Below are 25542 nucleotides of genomic sequence, written 5' to 3' on the forward strand. Positions count from 1 at the left end.
CTTTTATTTATTAATAATAATGCTTCCTATAAATCCCTGCGAAATATTTTAAGGGTCATATTACTGGAGTTGTAATTTTCCAATTGTAAGAACTTAAAAGGTGTTTAACAGACAATTTTGCTGAGAACTAAAAATGTCTTAGGTCCTTATTTTTATTCCATCAGAGCAAAAAAACTGGCCAATCAAGCAAAAGCAAAGCCTTGGTAATGTTTTTACACAAGTCGTAGCGATGATGGCAAAGGAAAAGTTAGATGTAAAGAAAATAACACTGGTGTCTTGTGTAAATATATTATTTTATTATTTTGCCGACCTTTTCGCGTCCTCACTTTGTTGTTTCTTTTGCAAATATCCAAACTAGCTTTTCATCACCTGACAAGATACAGTAGCTAATGTGGCACATAAAAAACAAAAAACAAAACAAAACATGTTTTTGTTGAAATACATGTTGGCACAATGTCTTTTTGTCACATGTGAAAAGTGGTTTGTCAGGTGTGATAAATAACAGCTGTGAAAACACATTTGTTAGGATTTTCTCAGAAAGAAAATATTGACCAACATTATGAGAGCTAGTTTTTTTTTTTTTTGATAACAAAGATGTGATACTAACTAACTTACTCTCAGATGCTATTGTTGGTTTTCGTACAATTCGTAAAGATTCCAATAAGTCTAATGTACATTTTTCTGAAATGTGGAAAAAAACTTTTAAACTGTCAGCATTGACTATAGACGAGAAAAAAAATATCTTCATACACTGAGCAAGAGACATTTCAATACTATTTGTCCTGGTTACCAATGATAACCTGACTACTATGACTCATGTCAGAATTAGTTCTCATTTGTTAAGAGCCTTTAGGGGTGAAAATCTTTAAATGATCAATTACTTATGTCCTAATCTAGTTAATGGAGTTGCTTAACAGGGGAACTTTTATCAGACTAAAGCAAAATATAATTTTTGCAATAATTTACACCATCTTCCTTCATCTATGAGGACATTTTTTTTCCAACCATGACGTTATGGCTTCTTAATTGTTCCATTCTGTTGTCTGCCGTTTGTCACGGTCGCGGAGGAAAAGATTACTAGGCGGTCTAGATGGTCCTCTTTCTTGCCTTTTCCAACTCCTCTGGGGAGATCTCAAGATGTTTCCATGGTCAGCTGAGAGAGAAATCCCCTCCCTAGGGAGGCAACCAGGAGGTATCCTTGCTTAGTGCTTGAACAAGGGCTGGGCAAAAAAAATCGATTTAATTGAATTTGTAGATAAAAACAATTTTTATTTTGCAAACTTGAGTAAAAAATAAAATAAAATATATAAATATATATATATATATTTATTTATTTTTTCTTCATATTTTTATATATTATTTTTTTGTTTTGTACATGCCGAAAAAGGAGACGAGAGAAGCAGTTTGCTTATCTAGGTCCCGTCCCCTGTTTTGAACACAGAAAATTTACATCAACGCTTGTCTCTTTGTATATATATTATTAGTATTATTTATTTATTTATTTATTTTCCCACCACAGTGTTTTCGAACTTTTTTGCGTTCCGATGTGAGCCCGCCCCCTCTTTGTTTATATTTGTTTACCCTTTGAGTAGGCTATATGTGTACCACAGGCATGTTCAATTTTTTTATTCGCACTATGCTGAGATGCTAAGGGAATAGTTTATTATTTTTTAATTGTGATGTTATATGTTATAGAATATGTAGTTATCTGATTTCTTAATCAGAACATTTAAGCTACTGTGAAGTTGCTGTTGCACTTTTGCTTAAACCTTGGTTAAAGCTTGAAATTGTTGGGATTGTTTTATGCATTTTAACCCTTGAGGACAATTACAGCAATAAAGTTACACTTTTGATAATATATCTGATGTCTGCAATCATTTTTAAGTGCATTAAAAAAGAAAATTGAATTGTAACTCAAATTGTTCTTTAGAAAATCTGTTTCTTTTTTTTTTTTTTTTAGGTAAAATCGCCCAGCTCTAGCTCGAACTATGGTGAAGGCAGGACATCTGAAACAAAAGCACTCAGAGAGCACAACTCTCCACCAAGCAACTTGTGTTCTTTCAACATCAATTTACAACTGAATTTACACAATGATTCATGTTTTCTCTTGCGAGCTGAAGCGGATGCTCTGGAGGACTGGATTTGGCCCCCAAGACATTTTTAATTCCCATTATAAACAATACAGTAGGTCCAACTGTATGAGCACTGCCAGCTATTTGTAAAATCATGATGAAATGTGCAATATGATTTTTTAAAGTTTTGCCAATGATGAAAAATGGGTATTCTGATCCAGAATCAGTAGGTTGATCCAGATCCCCTCCAAAATGTAATGGAATCTTCCATTGCTTGGTCTATTCTTTGTGAAAAATATTGCCATCAAGTTTTGTTGAAGCAATTCTGCTTACACACAAACACATAAATATATAGACTCAACAAAATATGACCTCCTTAGTGGAGGTAATAGGGAGGTTCATTACAGTTCCAGAACAGACGGGTGCTTTCACACATACTGTATAGCCTGGTGGACTCTGTGCAGGTCAGACGGTGAATCATTGCAATAATGCAACATTAGCTGGGTGTCCATTACAGATTTTTGCCAAAAAAAAATTATATTCAGTGATGTCCTGAAAAAAAAAGTAGTGGGCTAAATGTCGCGGCAAGAAATCACTGCGGCAACTTTTTGCTATATGGTGGCATTTGGTGTATTATAGTAGTGTAATTGTGGCTTTTCCTCTGTCTATTTTGTAGCACTTTTCTTAGCATGATGTAATTTCTCATCTAGTTTTTGTTTGCATGATGCAAGTTGAAATCTAGTATTCATGATAACTATGACAAAGAATTGAGCATCATTAATAGTTTACCTCTTTCCAGTTGAAAATATACCAACTTATCCAGTAGTATGGTCTCTCAGTAGTCGTCTGTAGAATGCTGTCTGGCACTGTAACATACTGTATCTGCATGAATAACATAGTTTTTGTGTTGTTTGCTTGTAGTTGGTTTTGGTAATATATTTAGTTGTATCAAAGCACATTCATGTTCCTAATATATCTAACACAAGCAAATTCATACTCATATTAATATATCGAACACAAGCATATTTTAATGAAGCATAAAAGTTGATCATGGAAGCTTAGAATCCGTGTAAAGCAGAAATAAATTTGTGGTATGAGGTGTCAGTGGAAAGGTCTGCTCCGCCCGAGTCCGAATATGTGTATCTCTCCAGGATAGAGTCAGAACTGCACCCGCTAGAGGCACACAACACACAATCGTGGTGCAAAAAAAGTGCTAATTTCATGGAAAATGTAGCACCAGCTGACGCATTTTATTCCCCGGAGTCCGAATATGTGGTTTGTTTTCAACTAAGGGCCGAATTGCGCCGGCCGGAGGCCGTGGAAGTTTGGTGTGCTTCAGCAGCAGGGTCGGGTTTATGCTAATGATGGCTGATGGGAGAGGTGTGTAAAGCTGCTGTTTGGTAGCCTGGAATCCATCCTAATCTCCGTGTATTATTCATACAGTTGATTAATCTGGAAGTGATCAACAGGCGTTTGAGTTCTGGTGGCTGAGCGGGGCGGGACAAACACGCACAGAGTAACTAATCAAACGATGAGCAGACCTGACGACAATAGCGTAAATGGAGCCAGCAAACGTAAACAGCGTGTAGTACGGGACAGACTAATGATTTTAAAGCCTCTTCTTGTCGTGGTTTCAACAATATAGCCAGGTCTTTTAAAACAGAGCAGAGCGCAGTTTCAAGCGTCTTTTCCATGTCGGCTGCCATTGTTTGTGTTGATAGTGCTTGGCACACAGGATGTGAGTTTTTTTTCCTGTTCGGCTCGAGAAACGGCGCCGGCAGAAACATTGTGGTTTTGCCAGGCTCGCTGCTTGGTGGAGCTTGAGATGAACTCTCAAGAGACTTTGTGCGAGATTTAGAAAATGGCCACCAAAACAGTGTTGCAAAAGTTGCTCAAAGTGTGGAAAACTTCAATCTGTCATGGATTTTAACAATTTTTTTGGTGCGAAAGGGGTACGGAATCATTTATGAACATGTTTAAGAATAGAAGGCGGCCAGAAAGAGAGTAGTAGGCAATTCCGCCCGCCCGCCTCCTACGCTTGTTTACATCCCTGGATATTTCTAAATGTCCACAAAGAATAATTGCGCTTTGAATGTGTTTCCATTGAACATTGTTTTGGGCTGGAGGCTCGCAACTCACGTGAAATCTCATCTCGCAAGACTTATGCGCAGGAAGACGGATGCTCCAAACCTCCTTAAAACACTACACGTTCCTTTGTTGTTTCACGCCTAATGTGACAGTAATAAAGTTTTAAGTAAAACGCTAAGATGTCTGGGTATCCTCTTCTGTTTACACGTACCGCGTCATGTTTGCTGGGAGGGGAGTGGTCATGTGACCAGTACGTCACGTCCTCTGACGTGTATTTGCGGAAAAAGTGTTTTCATAACGCTTTTTCGACACATTTCAATATTGAAACGTCTGAAATTCCTCCTCATCAAAGCGTAAAAACTTTTTGGCAATATTTGAGTGTTTTTTTCGAAATGTGGGTGTATTATCAGGTTTTATTGCGCTATTTAGATTTTGCGTATTTCCAAGGATAATGGAAACGCAGCTATTTTTCATTTAAATTTGGTCTAGTCCGCTTTCACACATTCTTTGCCAAGCGCACTAAACTTTCTGAACAACGTCACGCAGGCAAAACGGTCGGTCAGACAGAGTACTTCAGGCTCTATAGACATTTGTCAGAAAAATGCATTTTCCAAAGGAAATCCTCAACAGTTTGTGTGACTGCTTTGTGCTGCTGCCCTGTCGATGACAGTTGCGCCTATATTTGGTTCATTTTCCTATGTTTTCAAAGGATATCCTAAAACAAACCCCACAGAAATGTCGACAATAATAATTCAAAATAACCCATAATCTCACAATCCCACAACCTGCGCTAATGCGCTACATAAACACAGCTGATGACACTCTGTCTCACAACTGTCAGCGCTCAGAGGTGTCATGTCACCTTACTCACCGGAAAGGATGTGTAATGTATGAAGATGTGAATGTATGAGCAGGTGAAACATACAGCAGTCAGGTGTGCAACCATTGCTGACCGTGTGAAGAGCATAAGGAAGAGAGAAGTGAAATAAATGATGTTTGAGAAATATGGAAGAGAGAAAGAAATGTTTGTGTGCTGACAAAGCAGCTCTGAAAATGGATGGATGGATAGATAGATGATATTTGTGTGTGCTGCCTGCTGGAGTGCTGGGTTGTGAGTGTATGTGCGTGCCTATTGCCGTGACAACAGTGTGTGTGTGCCGCCGCTGAGCTATCACTGATGGACTTACAATTGCGCTTCCATGTAAAGTCCTATATTTTGTCCTGTTTGCTTTTTCACATGATTAATAACCGCACCATGCTTCGCTGGAGGCAAACCAAGACCCACTTTTTTCAGAGGACCAGCGTTTGCTTGTTTGCTCCGCACTAGAGTTTGAGTGAGCTTTCAAATATCGCAACGAGAAAGCGAGGCATGGCGCGGAGCAAAGAGGTACAGTATGTGTGAACGCACCCTTTGCCACTTACTGAGCTCGTTCACTGTGGCACAACTAAATTTTACATGTCTGCTGATTTTACACATTTATTCAAATAGTTAAAACAGCAGAAATAGTCAAAATTAAAAAGCGAAGAAATGGTGCGCTTGATCTTCCAAACGCTCTCATTTTCTCACATTTAAAGATGCCTAATAAGCTGAGGTTATTCACCATAAAAACGTGCCCCAGATGGAGACCTGCAGTGCTGATTTAAATGTTGCCTCACTGCTCACACATTAAGCATGCTGACTAATGGGGCAAATTTACAAAAAAAAAAGTCAAGGCAAGTGTTTAATCGCTGACAGACACATAGCAAACTCCTCTGACATGTTTTGCAAAGATCAAATATCTAAAAATAGGATTTATCACTCCTATATGATGCGCTAATGGCAAGGTTTTGGATCAGAAATCATATGAGAAAGGACAGATGAACCAAGTGCTTCCAGCTCAGTATTGTGGCGAGAGAGAAAGGGAATGTTTGTCTGGAAGGTCATCAGAACTGTTCATTTGGGAGGAAGAGGGACACAAGGTGTTGGGGGAAAAGGAGCATGCATCTCTTCTGGATGTGCAACAAAAAGAAAAAAAGGGGGTAGGGAACAATTCATTGAAGCCAAATGTGTTGAATCTTATAAACTTTGCTGAGTAATAGTTTCACTGATGTTCGTTTGTTTCTGTTAGCAGGATTACCTCAAAACTAGTAAATGGATTTTAAAAAAGATAGACCTTCCACTATGGAAGATTCAATTTGGAGGAGATACTGATCAATATACTGATTCTGAATCAGTTTGAAAAATCAAAAATTCTCTATCTTTCGTTAGCTATATTAAATTTTTTTTATCTCGGTTTGTCATTCACTGATTGTTATGAGATTTGACTCAGTTATGTCAGGTTGGTTCCTCAATTACCTCACTGAGTTTCATACAGATCAAATCCGGATCGCACATCTTTCTGTTTTGTTTAAAATGGGAGTGCTTGTATCATGTACTGTATCATTATTAATAAGGATATCTGCCAATATCTATCAAAGAGGATATTTGATGCTTGGTGGAGGTTTGTGCTCTCTGAGTGCTCTTGTCCACTTATATAGTTCAAATACCACTGAAGTTTTATTTATTTATTTATGTATTCCCCATGTACAGTACGTAAAATAATATCAGTCCAAATAAAACATTGTCATTATTCTAAAGGAGCAGTAAAATCATATACAGTATTTCTTAATCAATACTCATTTGATGACCCCACCAACCTACCCCCATCAGTACACACAATTTTCACTATTCTCTAATAATGTAAAAATTTACAAATTACTCTGCAAGTCAACTTTTTAATGTATATTCACAGATTTTTTTTTACATTTTTTTGCCCATCCATTTTTTTTTTTTTTAAATTGACAAATATTTGTACAAACCTTAAATAATTGTATTGAGCATTCCACAAACGCCAATTAATGTAATGAAATTATTCAATTCATACACATTCATAAAAGGTTGACGATCAGATAGTTTTAATCTTTTAATCATACACAATACACATATTTTAGCCCTACTGTTGTACAGCATAAGCCTAAAGTACTTGGGTCCAATATAAAGTTCCTTTTTGGTTCTGTCTTTCTTTGTTTCAACCACCATCAGAGATATAGGCAATGTTACACAACTGCCATGAAGCTTTCCTACCTCAGGCGTTTCACTGGCAACCTATTTCAAACTACTGCGCTCTACTGCTCTGCAGCCCATTCACCTCTTCACTACCCCCCCTCTTGCCCACCCCCAAAGTGAGACGGCACAATCCATCATCTCAGGATGGAGTCCACTGCAGCCTAATTTAACAGTCGTGGCAAAACAACTGTGGAGACAGTCCAGCTAATGAATGAATGAATGAGTTAGACGTGTAAAATAAAAAAAAAAAGATTACAGACTCAGGGACCGCCCTCACTAAAGGTCTTGACGAACCAGCTGTTGATAAACCCTGTTGCAGTGTTTCCAGTACACATCCATTACCAAATCGAAATAGCACAATAAAAACTAGTAATGGAAAAAACACTCAAATATCGCTAAAAAGAGGAGGAATTTCAGACGTTTTTGATATTGAAATGTGTCGCAAAAGCGCCATGGAAACACTTTTCTTGCAAATACACATCACAGACCGTGACGTACCTGCTCACATGACTACCTCTCTCCGAGAAAACAGCGCGGTACGTATAAATAGAAGAGGACACAGAGTCATTTCTTAGCATTATATTGTTTAATTTCTTACTGCCATATTGGACATGAAACAACAAAGGAATGCAGAGTGTTATAAGGAGGTTCTGAGCGTCTGTCTTCCTGCAGCTAAGTCTCGCGGGATGAGATTTCACGGGAGTTATGAGGCTCCTGTCCAAAACAAGCTTCAATGGAAACACGTTCAAAGCGTAATTATACTTTGTCGACATTTAGAAATATCACTTTTATTTTGCATTAGTTTGTAATGGAAATCCAGCTAGAGAGATCTTGGTTCACTTGCATTGCCATGTTTGATTGTGGCCTGAAACAAGAGGGGTGTGGTTTTTTTTGCCTTAGCATCTGCTTGTCAGAAAGATAAAATCATAATAAGATAAAATCTGGTGTCTTTCTCTTCAGCGGCATGTTGACAACCGGACTCCGAGGGGAATGCTTGGTATACACAGCCAAAAAAAGCAATAAATAAGCAAAGGGTGTCCTAGCCTTGAAAAGTCATACACCTGCAACCAGTGGACAAGCAACAGTGTTCATTAAAGCAGCCAGTCCTGACAGTGAGGCCTTTAGGAGGCCATCAGGAGTGACGACTCGCCAGCTACCTTGGGACCAGCAAAGGAAAGGCATCAAGGTGAGCAAGACTATTTCAGCTTGAATAATAGGCACTTTCTGCTGTATTTCTTAGGAAGCTGCAGGTCGATCAAGGTCCTTTAAGAAAAACTGGTTTACGATGTCGAGGCTCAGTTACTCTGTACTGGTGAGCTGGTCAGCGGGCAACAAATTCAATTATATCAAAACAAAATAAAAAATAGCACCACACAGTGTAATTTATGTAACTTAACTACTCATTTTTATCAATAATTTGTATGTTTATTCTGTTGACCTGCTGCTTAAAGTGTATGTCACCTTATATTACATATACATTATATGTCACCAGACTGAGGATCTCCTTCTTTCCCTCGACCATCAGACTCCTCAACAGCTAATAGAACTAAATATGCTTCATATATCTTTATTACTTTTTTTTTTAATTATTATAATTATTGTTGTTATATTTTTCTTTTCTGTGTTTTGATTTGTTCTTTGTTTCAAATTGGTTTGTTTTTCTTTGTAAGAATTTCATTGTCCAGGGAAGCATGTTTCCTAACTGTGCACATGATAATACACACTTTGAATCTTGAATTATGCCCAAACTGTTTTTTTTTAATGTATTTATTTATTTATTTGTGGCAAAGGACAATGTCCATTAATGAACATGAACAAGTAAATGTGGCAGATTGTAGCCACAGGCTAGTTTCCATCTGTAGTTCCTGGCAGGTTGATGTTTTTTACAACAGAAATGACATTTAAAAACAACAAAAGAAAAAAACAAAACAACAGACAACTCTAAAATCAGACAGCATGGACAGTTCAATAAAATACAAAGACTTAAATATAATGAAGTTTAGCTGAGGACAGACCAGAAATAAAGTGACCATTTCAGCTAAATAGGCATAAGGCAGATGATAAAGTGCTTTTGTGCTTTAAAAACAATAACTTTTTTTTATTTTAGCAATTTAGGGATGAACCAAAACTCCAAGAATATGACTATGACAAATGTAAAATGATTCCTTTTAGATCATTAGACTGAGTAGTTGTGTCAGTAAAGTTGCAATTGTAATTGTAATAAACAACAGAGGGCAGTGATGGCGAAATTTTATTTTTTTATTTTTTTGTAATCTAGTGGTTTTATACACATTACATTAATTTAGCCAGTGTTGTGCTAGTTAATGAAAAAAAGTAACTAGTTAACATTACTAGTTATTTCATTCACAAAGTAACTCAGTTACTATTTTAATTACTTACACTAAAAAGTTATGCGTTACTGGAAAAGTAACTTTTGAGTTACTTATAATTAAAGAACGTAGTATTTTTTGCATCATTTATGTCCGTACAGCTTCATATCAGTGCTGTATCAGAAAATAATCCACCATTGATCAACTCTGCGATAGAGGAATAATGGTTTAGGAAGCTGGCTTGTAATCAGAGGGTCAGTGGTTTGAATCCCTCCTATGCCAACTGCTCCTGTATTAACATTGTTTTAAATAAAAGCCTCAGATAAATGAAATGTTATTATTTCACCCCCCTATAGTTTCTAATCATTTACATTCACAATACTAAGACTAAGACTAAGTATTAGTCTTAGTCTGAAACACCATTCTGACTGATACACTAAGTATTTTTTCAATGCTAGAGACCAGCAGAAACTGAAAATGTTACAAATAATTCTGACATAAATAACACAAAACAACCTGAATATCATTTAGAATCAAAGATCAAAAATTAAAGTGGGTACAGCATCATAAAATGATTGTGTTTAGCCCCTATAATGTTCCCTTACAGCTTTAGTACAAAAACTATTGCAACAATTTACAACATAAACACAAAAAACCTTCTAAAATAAATAAATGAAAGCAATCTGAATTAACCTTCGGAATAAATTTTGACCAACTCTGCTTTACAAAAACTGCTATAAAACAACCATAAATGATGTGCATATAAAGCACAAAACAACTGCTCCAAAACTAAAACTGCAATTTTTCAACCTTAGCACAGCAATGTAAAGTAAGCTGTGCATATTCCAAGTGCACATTCTGCTGTTGAAAATACTCTTAAAAATAAATATGGAAAAACAAACTCACAGCATTTTTCTCAGCTACACAATGCTAAACGTATCAGGCTAACGAGCAGCTGTTAGCGGTGACTCCACAGTAGCAACAGGCTGCATATTTACAACAACATACGTGCAATAGGTTTTCTGATTTGTCCCTGGATAATAATCACAGTCTGTTAAAATCCAGCCGCTGTTGTTTCGGTGCAGAGGCTTCCCTCACGTCCTCCAACGCAGCATTAGCTTAGCTTCACTGATGCATGTCTCTTTTGGAGACAGATTGGTAAAATAATACGCGTATTTCCACTCTGAGAAGCTAGTCCTGCTCTCGAATTGTCTCGCCATGATTAGTGCACGCAATGTAAACAGAGACACGTCGACAATACTTCTTCTTCTTCTTCTTCTTCTGTTTTACCGTGGTTGGCACGGCATCCTGCAAAAATATGTAGCGCCACTGTAAACAGGAAGTATACTGCAGCTAGCAAAGTAACGGGCAAATGCACAATATTGTAACAGTAACTGTGTTTTGTCTTTAAAAAAAATTGCATTAGAGTACTAGTTACTGTCAAAAGTAACACTGAATTTAATGATATAAATTATGTATTATGTTTTGCAATGTGTTTATTTTTATGACCACAGAGGTGTTTTAGATCACGTTACCTTTCCTTTATAAGCAAGTGTACCCATGGTTTGTGCTCTGTCTGATGAAGGGCTGTTTTTTGGAGCTATATCTGGTGTGCGAGCTCACTTTTGCTACTTTTGAATCCAACCTGGGCCATCACTGTGCCACGCTGAGCGAGTCCCTTAACCCTCTTTGGATAAAAGAGTCTGCTAAATAACGTTGTTTGCTAAATTAAAGTGTAATTCAAAAAGTTTGTCACAAAAGCAAAATGTTCCTTTCCCCTTAATAAAAAACCTGCCATCCTTCAAAAACATGGTGAATAGTACATTCTCAAAATGAAAGAAACACCACTAAGACTCAACTTCAAAGGATCAAGGTTAAGGATTCCACTCGCAATTTGCTCTTAACACACACTCAACTAAATGAAAACAATGAAATGGAAAGCAAGTAATATACGCTTTTGAAACAAATCTGTGCTTCTGAGCACAAGTTTTTAAAGGCAAAATGCAAGAACTAAAACATGTTTTCCATTAATTTCCTGAAAGACAGCCACACACCCTTGAGATTGTTTTCCAGAAATTCCTTAAAGCCTTCTCTCCAGACCTCAATCAATCTAAAGAACTGTTTCAAAAACATACAAACGTCACATAACCAATTAAATAAATAAATAAAGTGCATTCTGTGAGGCTAAAGTGAAGACTGTAGAGCAATATCGTGCTGTCAACTTTACCAATATTTAGGATCTACATTTCCTTTGCATGGACGTAAACCAGTAATAACTAAGGATTAATTTGCAGAGAAGGCAAAATCCTCCTGTGAGACCCATGGCACAGAACAATAATGTGCACATACTAAGCAGAAGTTTCCTGTCAGCAAAAGGAAAAATGCATAAGTATCCTTCCTGGGACTCTTTAGCAACATATGTTTGCAGATAATTAAAAGAAGTTCCTGTGTGGCATCATGTTGTATTACAATACAACACACACAGCATGTTACCTCTCTGTGATTGTACACAGCCAGGTGCAGTTCACTTTTACTCTGGTGAAAAAAATAACAGGAAGTGTATCTGACTGTAGATATTCTGTAGGTTTGTCTTTATAATGTTAAAATCAAAGTGCTGTGCAGTATATGAAACATTTTATTGTGTATAGCAGTGATTCTCAAATTGTTTTGGCTCAAGTACCCCCTTTGTCCGACTAACACATTTTGCACAGAATTCTGTGAAAAACAACGATAGAGCATAATAATGGAATAAATGAATAAATTTTAAAGAATCTCATTTTGTAAATAAGTGGAACAAAACTGTATTTAGTGCTTCCTGAATAGATTAATTTCTATAGTTTTTATTAATAACGGTCATCTCCCTCCTGATGTGGAACCAAAACTCACCCTTATATTTTCAGTTCATGTTCTAATCAAAATCATGTCTATTATCTTTTTGTCTGTTTTCTGTTGTCGTTTTTGTGTGTTGTTGGTATTATTTAAATTAATCTCGCTCAGTGTGCGTGTTTTTGGTGTTTTTGTTTGATTATTATGGATCCCCATTAGCTTAAGCAAAAGTTATGAGCTATTCTTCCTGAGGTGTGTTCCAGAAAGGTTCAACAAGCTCTGAGTGTATCTATAAACTCTAAGTCAACATACCCTGTGATGGAAAACTCTGGGTATCGGATTCCATAAATCAACCCTGAGTATGTAAACCGTGGGTTACTTTTGTGCACGAGCACAATAAAAAGTTGTCATCAATTGAGCGAAGATAACACAAGCTACCATGGCAACCACCCGGAAGAGAGTGATTTATTCACCCCGATGGGTGAAATAAGCAGGTGTTTATAGGACAATATGAGCCTTTTATAAAGGCGTTCACGCAAAATGCCACTTCAGTGACTATAGTTGCTTAAATCGCCCGCGATAAGTTGCGCTTTTTGCTCGCTTCAGCGCCCCAGTGACGTGACGATCGGGGAATAATATGAAGTGTGTTTCAGGAGCCGGGGCAGCAGCACTGAGAAGGCATAGACAACTCCACTTGTACATACGGTTTAGATTATCAACTTCCAGAGTTACTAATGGATGAGTTCACTCAAAATATAAATACATTTTAAATGGTGTATTCACTTTCATTTGGCCCCAGTAACTTGGGGAAGCGTACACTGTACAGCCCTCCTACTGCAGCGGCTATGAAGACAGTGACGGCGCTCGATGTTGTATCATTTATATTTATTTTTAAATGATAAAAAGGACGGGACAAAAAAGATGACTGTTTAGATTCAAACCCCCAACCCCATGCTCCCAAGCACGCTTCCTTACCCGCTGCACCACCATAACTTCCAAACTATGTAATCAACTCTATGGTTGACTTGAGAAATAATGTAAATATTGAACTTTAAATGTGGATGCATTTAAATTGACATATCCCCCTTTAAATTTGCCAAAGGTTTGTATCCAGGAAACCTTTACAAAAGACCTTCTGATTGCTCTGCATACAGAGCTTTTCCCTAAATGCTCTTTATCCCCAACGTTATGAAGAAAACTACCAAAAACTACCAAAAAAAAAAGAAAGTGAAGCAACACACAGACATTTGTAACGATGTGAGCCACATCTCTGGTGTGTGATGTTGCTAATGTGTGTCAGAGAAGAGTGTCAAGGTACATTATAGTGTTCCTTGAGAAGCAGTGTTCAAGTGGGCGGAGCTAGGTAGAAACCCAGGATTTCTTAGACAAAACCTGCCAGCGAGCAGGTTCAGTTCAAGGAGAAAAGAACATACTCAAACAAAGTCAATAACAACAGACATAAATGCTCCAAAGTATTAGAATCAGTGTTTGGATTTTTTTTAAAATGATAAAGATTACATTGTTTAATGTCACTTGGTAATGAAATCCATTCATGCATAGCTCTGTATCTTACTGAGTGCTGTACTAATGAAGTTCTTACTTTGGGTAAAATAAAACAACCACCATCTGCATACCTAGTTGAATAATGATGGGTTTCTGTACTGAAGGAAAGCATTTGGCATAAATAAAAATGAGTTTTAGTTGTTATAATCATTCATAGGAAGACCATCCTTTTTTACATTCAAATCATGAGATTTTAATGCATTTTAATGACATTTGGTTGTTTATTATGTAATTTTATACATTTATTTGTTATTTTTGTGCATTTTGTAGTGATCATGTGTATGTTTCTCTCATTTAGTGTCTCTTTGTTGTTGTTTTGTGTGTTGCTGGTATTTTTTTTAGTATGATTATCATTTTTAACCAAATAAAAACATTATCAAACCCCATATTTTTTATGCTTTCATTCATAATTTTATATACTCTCTCTCTTTCAGGTACCCCCTGTAGTGCAGTCGCGTACCCCTAGGGGTACACGTACCCCCATTTGAGAAACACTAGTATATAGTATCACTGCTTGTCCAATTGGTACAAAAAGGAGAGGAGAAATATTGAGTTAACATCAAACAAACTGTTCTGCCCAACTGCCTGTTAGCAGGAGGGAGGGGTCAGGTGGAAGCCCCTCCCCCTTGTGAGTGTGCACACCTGATTCTGTTAATGACACTAACCAGTTACTGTGGGTGAACTGGGGTCAATGGCAGTGCTTGTTTAGCAGCTACAGTGGAACAAGTTATTTACTCTCATTTGGGACTAAACTTTGATGTTCAAAGACTCTTTCCTTGTTTGGATGTTTTCTGGTAAGCACCTCGATATAGACACGTGTTTCAAATAAAATTAATCAAGTAATCAGAAAATTAGGACTTAAACATTGTTTATCATGGAATCTCAAGTTGAATGCATTTCTTGTTCATTTACTTGTAAAGTTTGGCAAATAAAATTGTGTTTAATAGGCAATTCAAGGAATGTTTATCGAGTTTAATGTACTGAATTTATAGATTTATTAAGCTTATTTCAGGTGCCATGTTAACTGTGTAGTTCAAACTAGATTTGGTTGATGTGAAATATAAATAAGTTAGTATAAAATGGTTAAAAGGAGTTGTTTAAATAGCTAGTCTACATTGCCTAGAAATGCTATGGTTTAAAACTGTTTAAAAATACCTGGGTTAAAGTATATTAAATGAACTTACTTTTAACAATCATATTTTGTTAAAAACATGTGGTTAAAAAGAAGACAGTATCTAGAGATACATTAAACGTAGCCATAGCCACGGCCTAAAAAGAATGATGATTTTAATTATCTGATCTGTTATTTTTAAGACTTTAATAAATACTATCCACACATGTTAATACTGTTAAAATACCAGTAATTTAATATAATTGATTAAGATTGGAAGTGGAAAGTCTTGTTTAGAAAAACTGTTAAATAAAATGTAATATTTGGAAAAGGTTACAAAATTAGATTTCTAGGAACAAATGGTGTTGTAATTGTTCTTGTACTGTGTATTTTCCATTTGAGGTTTTTCATACGCTGAGTTCCTACCTACAAACAATACTTTGAATACAATGAAAGACGTAATAGTAGGTCTGGTTCTGTGAGTGAAGTCCAGTTGACACATCCAGTGATGGGAAGTTATTTTCTCGTCAAGAGCAGCAGACAATTAAGATTGACGACACACACACACAAGTGATATTCAGTTTAGTAAATTCTAATTTAAGTGTGTAACTTCTTGATTCTTTGAATGATCATAGATCTTATATTGGTATGAATGCAGAAAATTGGGTTTTATTTTGGAATACTTTGTTTCAGAGAACTTTACTTTAAGTTTTCTTTCAATTGAGTCAATTCTGCACATGTGAAAACACCTTATGTGTGTCAACATCAAGGTATAAACGTGGTGGTGTTTTTTCACTTCTGGCTTTGCCAATAAACAAAATCCTGCTGATTTTTTTTTTTTTTTTTTCCTGCAAGAATTTAATTAACATAGTCTACTTGTAAAATGCCAAACTTTCTCTGAAATGTCGTGTATAAATAGAAATAAACACAACAACTAAAACTTAATTTTCCATCAAGGATGATTACACAAAAAAGTGTAATCTGAGTTTGCTTCATAGTGTTCACTCCATCATTAAGATTGTTTTTAGCATGTGGTTATTAACCCTCCGGCTCAGAGTCAGTAGAAACAGCTGGAGAAACTGTTTAAGAATTTAAACCCTAAATGAAAAATACTTGGATTTTTTTTTGGGGGGTTTTGTTTTAGTTTCTGCTTCACTTTTTTTTTGACACTGTAAATACAGACATTTTGAGAGTTTGTTAATTGGCTTTATATTTCCTTGTTAAAAAATGTGTCAGTGGCTGACACTTTCACTGAAGATGTGTTTTGGTGAGTCATGGCACACCTTATGCATCAAAACAAAATAACCAATACCACACTGTGGCAAACTTTGATCGTCACTGTGGTTGAAAATCAGCAAATATTACACAAAGTAACATTACAACTTTTCCTTAGAAAAAGTGATCAGCTGTCCATCACAGTGTATTTTTCACTAGACAATTTATACTAATGACATGATTACTTTGCGTGTCACATCATTCATTTTATTAAATCAATTAAAGAACTCAAATCTTTCAAATTCTCACTATTTAAACAGGACTTAATTTTATTAATACATTTGATCTTTTATCTAAATAAAAAGTGCTATTAAAAAAAAAAAAAAAAAGTTTTCATCTGATATTAAAATGCAATTATATTTGGTACTTTTAAACCTGTATATTTTTGTTATGTAATATATAACCGGTATTCTTAAGTTAATATAATTACAGTCTTGGTCTCTATGTTTACTTAAGGTACTTTTTTATTTTTACTTTTTTACTTTGTTTGTGATTCTTTTCACTTTGTTCTAATATCTAATTGTAGCCGCTGTAAGAAATGTAATTTCAAACTGGTATTATATCTGATTCTTAACTAAATCATGAAGTTGTTACATATTTCTAAGACAGGACAGTGTTAAAAATAATTCAAATTAGCCATTGTCTTCTTTAGATTTCAATAGCCCATTTATAAGTTAGATTTTCATAAAGTTCATATAGAAGAAAAAAAAGGTCATTTGACTCATTAGCTTATTTTAAACCATGTTACTGACACACCGCTACTGGCATCTTTAACATATTCATCCAAAAATATCATAAACAGACCTTGGCCTCTAAGTGTGATGGGGTTTTTCACAGCCTGATTCCTTTTTATTTGTTTGGCTTCATTTATTAGCCTTAAAGGTCCCATATCATGCTATTTTTCACCCATCTCCATTTGTTCTAAGAACCTTAAAAATATAGTATTTGAGGTTTATTTTCCCAAACTCACCTGTTTTCCAGAGTTTTAGCCTCTGAAAAGTCACTTTCTGAGCAACTCTACTCAAACAGGCTGATTTGCGGCCTACTAAACGTGTCTATAGATGGGACACTGACTTTCTCCTCCCCGAACGGTGACGTAGGGCCAGAGGACGGCCCGCCCTCCTCCCACCCACTCCGTAGCTGAGCTCATGCTTCTCCAGCTCAGTGCCGCGTCAAATTCATCATCAAAGTAGGAACGCGTCATCAAATTGGAGTGAGGTGTTTGGGCTCACCCTGCAGTAAGAAAGGAGCAAATCACCCTCTAACTAACGATTGAGGGAATCAATGAAAAAAACACCTTGGGCATGTGCATGAAGCCCAAATAGCACATTTAGCGTAACATGGGCCCTTTAAGATAAATCTGACAAAAGCTTGAGGCCCTCGATCTAATTTTATGCAACAAATGTACAAAAATACACAATACAAAAGCAAGAACACCTTAAGAAATACCAATATTTCCAACATTGCGGGAAAATACAGTAACACAGAAATTATTCCCAAAACAGACAAAAATATTCAAAAAATGAACAAAACAACAACAGTAATACGCAAAATTACTCAGAAAAATATACAATATTACAGAAAATTAGAACAAAAGTAAACTAAAAGACAATAAAAATATGAAAAAATTACTCTAACCCACTGTCCTAACAAACAAGAAAAACGACAACAGAAATATACAATATGACTCCGAAAAATATATATTTTACAGAAAAAGACAACAAACATGCACAGAATGACAAACTATTTAACACTCAGATTGGTCATAATTCTAATTGCTGACATGAATGTTGATAACGTGGCCCTCTGTGGCCCGGCTGTGATAAAAGATGGTGTAGGTTATATATGCAAAAGACCCCGGACAACATGTCTGTTCTGCAAGCCAGGGTTTTGTTTCCATTTGTCAACTGTCAAGGTTTTCTCGTCCTGTGTAGCATCTCACACCTGTTCAGTAAACATTGGCTGATACATTAATAAAATACCTAATCAATCAGTCAGTTGCTTTACCCTGAAACCGCAGTATATATTTGGTTTGACAATGACCACGTACTGCTCCTGAGTTATATTCCATCTTCAGGAGAGACTTCTCTCCCTGGGAGACTCTTAGGAGGTTCCTTCCCACTGCCTGACGCTAAAGCCAGTCAACGTTTTCCCCTTCAAGACCCCATTAAAAGAAAAGCCAGGGTCCATGGGTTTGATATTCATCGGCCGAGCAGCCATCAACACATTTTTGTGCCACGTGAGAGTGATCACAGCCTATTAAAGTGGAAATAATGACTGCTCTGCCTCTGGCATGAAATATTTAACAAGGACAAAGGAGATGGCTCAAAGGTGATTCATATCCGTTTTGAAAGGAGGGAACATTGACAATGGCGTTTGTATAGAAGGTTCAGATAAATGTTGGTTAACCAGAGCTGAAAGAGGCGTGAGGTTGAAACTTGTCAGTGAAGGCTATATAAGGAGAAAATTAGCAGTAAGTGATTGGAAGCGATGTTTATAAGCTCTCAAAAAAGATGTTGGTGATACAACAGGAAACATTGAGTGCACTGCACCACACTTTAAACACCTGAAAAATAAGCATTTACATCCCACACAGTCCACACTTGTTGATCAAGTTTTCAACCACTCCCACCTGAGTATGTACGGAGAGCATTGAACACCGGATGGGAACTCATGTATGTGTTTTTCCTCTCAACCTTGGGCTAAATTAACTTTTTTTTTAATGGCTTTTGGGAAAATCAGAATAAATTGTTCTCCATCACTTGTGAGTTTTCAGGACTAGAATAGTTTAACCCAACTATTATGTGAAGAGGCTACAGTCACGACACATCCACTGTAATTCAGGTCATTTCTGAGTAATAAAGGATCATAATTGGGAGAATATGTTTCCAGTCATTTTGCATTTGAAACTGTAGAAGGGGACTTTACCATGAATTACACACCTGACAGCCATAGGCGGAGTTTAAGATTCTTGCCAGAGGGGGCAAAAAAAAAGAATTAAATCTATAGACCGAGTCTCAAGATTTACACCATTCACAATGTGTTTAAAATAAATAATAATGAAAAAACGATTAGTAACATAATTGATAATGTTGACTACAAAAAATTGCATTGACGCATCGTTTAATGTTGTAAATTAATGATAAAATCAGGTCGGCGGCAGCTTTCTGCTTCATTTTTGCTGCAGTGCCATACATGAACTACTGCAATCCAAAATGCAGGTTGGAATGTTCAGAACCCTCTTGTAAAGTGTCTCAAATTGAGCAGTGTATTTATTTATGATGTTCTACATGATATATCATACAACACTCGATACATGTTCTTTAATGTAGGAGCTATGCTTTTACATGGAGGGGTACACTTGCTGGCAGTTGAAAATCACCAAGTTAGACAACAGGTAGGATATAATAATGGGAAATAGGCATTTGAATGTCCAACAATGTAGATTATGGGATTAAAACTATCTCACAACGTTACTCCGTCTTTGCTGAACGTTGAATGCCCTGCCCCCCGCAAACTATTGCGTATGGGTTTAACCCAACTATTATGTGGAGCGTTCAGTAATCAGGGATCATCATTGGGATAAGATGTTTGCACTCATTTTGCATTTGAAACTGGCCATGAATTGATGGAATTGCACACCTCACAGCAAAAACAATGACAGCAGCAGATTTAAACAGTCTTCTCCATTGCCCACCTATCCTTGAATCAATATAACTCAAAGTGGAAATGTTTCTGCAGGCATCTTATCGTGTAGCCATCCATATTAACTCTGAATACTTTTGAAAGAAGAAAAAAAAGTTACTGCATTATTTGCAGGTGTGGAAACTTTTGTTTGTTTGCTCAAAAAAGACTAAAAGTTGCTCCAGATGGTAACGGTAAAGCTTATGACTTGACAACAGTGACATTTAGGCCTACCTTCCCCAAAGTAGGGCCCCACAGATATCTCAGGCTGAAGACACCGAGAGCCAAAAGCAGGAAGAGAAGAGCCAGGACGAGAGCTACTCGCTGGTAGCTGCTGTATTTGACCTTCATTTCTTTTCCATTCTCCACCTACAAGCAAAAAGCAAGCGTGAGAAGACACAGATTTTGTAAATAAATACTTTAGTAGGTTCTCTGGTTTCTACAAAAGAACCTTAACATCATCAAAGAGTTTCAGGAAATGTTTTATATTTCCTCTATTGGAACCTTTTTGGTTTCACTTTGAAAGATGAATGGAAAGTAACATCCTAAACCAATTCTGCCCAGAGGTGAAAGTAATAGAAGTACTCACATTACTGTAATTGAGTTGCTTTTATGGGTACTTGTACTTTTTTTGAAAAAAATTCAAAATCAGTAATTTTGTTTGTACTAAAGTACATTTTAAAATAAGTGAATTAATTACATTTCTTAACAAACATTTACTGAGTAAATCATTTGTTTTGTGATAATTTTTGTGTGTGTAATGGTCTCATTTAACATAATCCATTATGTTCTTAGTCTTTATTTCTGATCAATTCCCAGCCACTTTCTATGGTTCAGGTTAAAAATATAAAGGAGGATTTTCCCAAAGCTTAGAAAAGAAACGCCCTCTCCACTTTTTGAAAAAATGCACATGCGCAACACTCTACCTGCTCCCAAGAGGGAACGGCTATTAAACGACTGCAAGAGATCGTACACAAGCCCAGTTTTCCTCATGCACCTCTCTGTTTACAACGGCGAGCTTCAATAAATGGCTGAAACCGTTGCTCATGAGACACATAAACACTTGTAAAGGTGCGTTCACACCAAACACTACTGCAGCGACAATCGCCCATGATGAGTCGCTTGAGCATAGTGGTGCTTTTTGATCGCTTCATCACTCCAGTGACGTGTACGCAGAATGTAGGTCTATTCAAGAAGTAAACCTCTTTAATTTTGCCCCAGAACTCCGCTGCAGCCATCTCACTGTAGCGGGTGGGAGGGGCTGCTGGCTCGGCTCTACAAATGGTGACGGCCGGGGGAGTTGTCGTTTAAAAAGTTCACATTTTTCAACTTTGCGCGACTAGGTCGCGATTGACTAGTGGCTCAAATCACGCAAGTCACCTCGTTTGAGGGAAGAGAACTTGAGGTCACGTCATTTGTTTTGTGTAATCTGGTCGCTTCATTCACTCCAGTGGCGTTCGGTGTGAACGCACCTTTAGTGCGTATGTGCAGCAAGCAAAAACTAGCTGGGGATGAGCACGTACGACACCTGGAATTGGAAGCCAAAATAACATCCTCCACAATACCTTTTAGGTTTCTACCTATTATGTTGTTACCCACATGACACATTTGGCATGGCACTGTTTTAGAGTTCATAAACGTATCTATACTTCGAGTGAATTGAATTCATTGGTGTTATTTTATTTTATAAGGATGCTTTTGTAGAAAATAAATTAAGTTCAAATTGTGCAAGATCTCGTCTCTTCCTTTTTAAGTTTATACATAAGATGTTTACTGTAAATTAATTAAAGTACGCAAGGGAACCGTGGCAACAAACATGGGGGGTGAAAGTAGCTTGTAACTTTTACTTTGAATACTATTGAATTGAGCTACTTTTTGCTGATACTTGAGTATTTTATGTATGACTTACTTGTACTTTAGTACAACATCAAACAAATAACAGTACTTCTACTTGAGTAAAGGATATATCAGTACTCTTTACACCTCTGATTCTGCCTTTCTGTTATATTTTGCTTGCTTTTACCCGAGAATTTTTCTTTTGGAAATGTAATTCCCTGTGGTAAACTTTATACCTCTTGAATTTGTCCTCTTTCTCTTTCATCGATGTTGTCTACAATTCTAAAGGAAACATTTTGATTAGCACATTTTGCTATTTTTTTTCAACCAACAAGGCTGCCACTTTGCAAAAAGAAGTACAGCCATCCTCATGTTAGACTAAGGGAGAAACAGACTTGTACAAGTGTCTGAGAAAGGTTACATTTATTAAACTTTTTCTTCAAATTAAAAAAAACTCTGCCTGCTGTAGTCAATTCCCAAAGCTTAAGGCCACAAATTAATAAAGACAGGCTTTTGTTCCACCACCGCCGCGGCTCCAGCAGGGAGAAAATGAAAGCTACTCATTCAGGCTGGAGCACATTTGAAGGTCCCAGAGGACAACAGAAAAGCAGATATGTGGGAAAAAACTGAACTAACTTCAATTAGTGAAATTGGTGTTGCTTATCTTTGTGTCTTTTAAAATGTTGATAAAGCAGCTTTGGTTTTCTATTGTGGCAGAGTTTGTTACAGTCGTTAAACTGCAGTCGATTAGAGACAGTACGTTCACACACTGAGGTTTCAAAACAAAAGGAAGGGAATGTGACTTCTTTTTTCTTTTTTTACATTTTGACCTGAAAGCTGTTAAAATCATTAGCAATGGTCTCAAAAAAGTTTTCCACTCGAAACCTTGTTTCCTCCCACTGACCAATGGATGTATTTGGTTCTTTGGGGTTTCAGGATTTAAGCAGTTAAAAAAGATGTTTGGACAAAAGAATCCATCCTGTATGTAGGGTTCATTTTGTGGATAGATTGTTGCCCCGACAATGCTGAATGTTTGTGTGTCGTGGGACATTATTAAATTTAACCTAATTGGTACATATTTTCTTTGAAAACTAACACTCTGAACGTTGAACGACACAACAGTTTATTATACATTTATTTACTACGACTACTTGCGGAGGCAGCATCCTTAGCAGGGAGGCCCAGATTTCCCTTTCCTCTTTCCCTCACTTCTTCCTCTGGAGGGACGTGATCTAAACACCTCACTAGGGAGGCATCCAGAGGGCATCCTAATTAAATGCCCGAGCCACTTCATCTGGCTTTACTCCGAGCCCCTCCCGGATAACTGAGCTTCTCCCCTATCTCTTAGGGAGAGCCCAGCCACCGTACGGAGAAGTAAGAGTTGAAGGTCACGTCATGATGGAGCCAACAGGACCACATCGTCTGCAAAAAGCAGTGATGCACTCCTGAGGTCCCCAAAATAATGCCTTATGTATTAAATATAATGTAAAATTAGAATGTATGCAATCAAAAATCATATAAAACACAATATTTAACAAAATAAGAATGTAACTTGGCAAAAAATTTTCATACTGTGCTTGTTAATAGTTATTGCAGGTGAATATACAGATTTTTATAAATAAAAATGTTTATTTCACAACCCAAGAAAATGTGTTAGCCCTGATACAGATGTACAATAATGTTAGCCATTGTAATTTTTCGTAATTACATGAAGATAAAGATTTTTAAAAGTGATAAAATGTTGTCCTCATGTAACTGTTTTCATTATGTTGCTTTAGGTTAATGGGGCAAACAGGACAACAAACGTGTGCCTGTCTGAGTATCACGCATTGATCTTTTTAGCACGAGTGTAGTGGGCCTCATGCAAGAAGCCACATAAGAACAAAACAAGCTAAAAAATATTTCGTACAAGGATTTTGTTAATACCCATTGATTTTTAGGATTCACAAATGTTTTCTTAACTTACAAATTCTCTTTTTAGGAAGGGAAAAGTCTACGAGTGATCGGGAACATTCGAACTTGGGTAAATGTTTTTCACAATCTTATGTTTTAAATTTAAGAAACATAAAAAACCCACACAATATAGTCTAACTTACATTATTATATCAAGTAATTTGTGATAATAGATAAATCCCACCTGAACCCAGTCAAGACTATAAAAGCACTGAGATTATTTTGCGGATCAAGCATCTAAACCTTTGATTCTATACTGGTGGGTCGGGACCCAAAACTGCATCACTGGGTGGGTCGCGGACAGCTGGTCAAAAAAAAAAAACAAAAAAACTTAATTTCTCATGTTGGACTTGTCTTTTATTTTTAAATAAACTTTTCTTTTGACAGGCATGCTGTGAAATGCATGTTGTATAGAAACATATAGATTTATGTTTTAAAAAGATCATGTATATGTTTTCATGGTTGGTTGAATTCTGAAAAAAAGTGGGTAGTGATTTCGTGGCTATTGTAAAATGTGGGTCCCAGGGTAAGACCATTTGATAACCCCTGATCTAAACTTTAGGTTATGTATATAACCGCGGTTCAATGAATAATATGAGTGAGATGTCTCGCTATGGGATGCAACCTCTGTCTGCATTCCTCAGAAGCATTATTTCAATCTGCCAATCCTGATTGGCCGGTGAAGCGCGTCCATCTGCTAGGGAGCCACCCACCTCCTATAAAAGGACACGGACATTTAAAAAAAGGACCTCTTCTCCTTGTTCGAGCAAGAAGGGTAGTCTGGTGGACATCTCACATATTACTCATAGAACCGGGGTTATATACATAACCTAAAGTTCTATGTCTCACTATGGGATATGGGAACTTCCGTAGTGCAGACATGCTTATTGGGCGATACCAGCCCCGAGGGCAGAAGTCTGATCACGTCAAGACATTAAAACTGCCTGTGCCACGCACAGGGCGGAAACGTCCAGCATGTAAAAGCAGACAAACGTGAGGGGTGAGGTCCAACTTGCCACCGCACAGATGTCCAAGACAGACACTCCCCTGAACAAAGCCCAGGATGTGGCAAGACCCGTAGGCTACTGCATACCCTGACACAAGTAAGCCAAAGCAATATCCTTCTCCACCCAGTGTGACAGGCATTGCTTAGTAACAGGCTTCCCCTTGCGGGGATTGGCCTAGGAGACAAACAGCTGATCGCTCCTCGTCATATCCATAAAAGTGCGGGTAGCACAAACTCGACATTCGGCCACTGCTCACCCTGTGAGACAGAAAAGGCCAAAAGGTCAATGGGAGAACATGAGCCCACAACCTTCGGCACAAAGGCCGTGTTGGGTGTCTGAATGATCCTTGCATTGCCAGGGAAAAGCTGAGTGCACGACGGGTGAACCGAGAGCGGATGGATGTCACTGACCCTCCCACCTCGGCCCGTTTGTAACGGGCCCACAGCTGCCGCTAGAGCATCCATTCCCCATAAACCAGCACGCCCCTGGATAACAGGTCGGCACCCACGTTCATGATCCCCGGGACGTGCGTCGCTCTCAGCGAGAGGAGACGCCCAACACTCCACAGGACCAGTTTGCGTGCCAGTGTACGCCACCGTTGTGGTGGTGTTCGTTCTCACCAGGACATGATGTTCCCTGAAAACGGAAGGAAGTGGATCAGCGAGAGGAACATCGCTGACAGTTCCAAGTAATTTATGTGAACGCGCTGGAG

At 37.3% G+C, this 25542-nt stretch overlaps 1 protein-coding gene across 1 annotated transcript in view; it reads right to left on the reverse strand.

The window, feature by feature from the left end:
- The window catches only part of tnmd (tenomodulin), an 89805-nt gene that overhangs the window by 58820 nt on the left and 5443 nt on the right, over positions 1-25542 (reverse strand). The window contains exon 2 of the mRNA XM_028459729.1: positions 20269-20403. Coding sequence (XP_028315530.1) covers positions 20269-20403 — 135 coding nt within the window. The remainder of the gene's footprint in view (positions 1-20268; positions 20404-25542) is intronic.

The sequence above is a fragment of the Gouania willdenowi genome, chromosome 10 (assembly GCF_900634775.1).
Source record: "Gouania willdenowi chromosome 10, fGouWil2.1, whole genome shotgun sequence".
NCBI lineage: Eukaryota > Metazoa > Chordata > Actinopteri > Blenniiformes > Gobiesocidae > Gouania > Gouania willdenowi.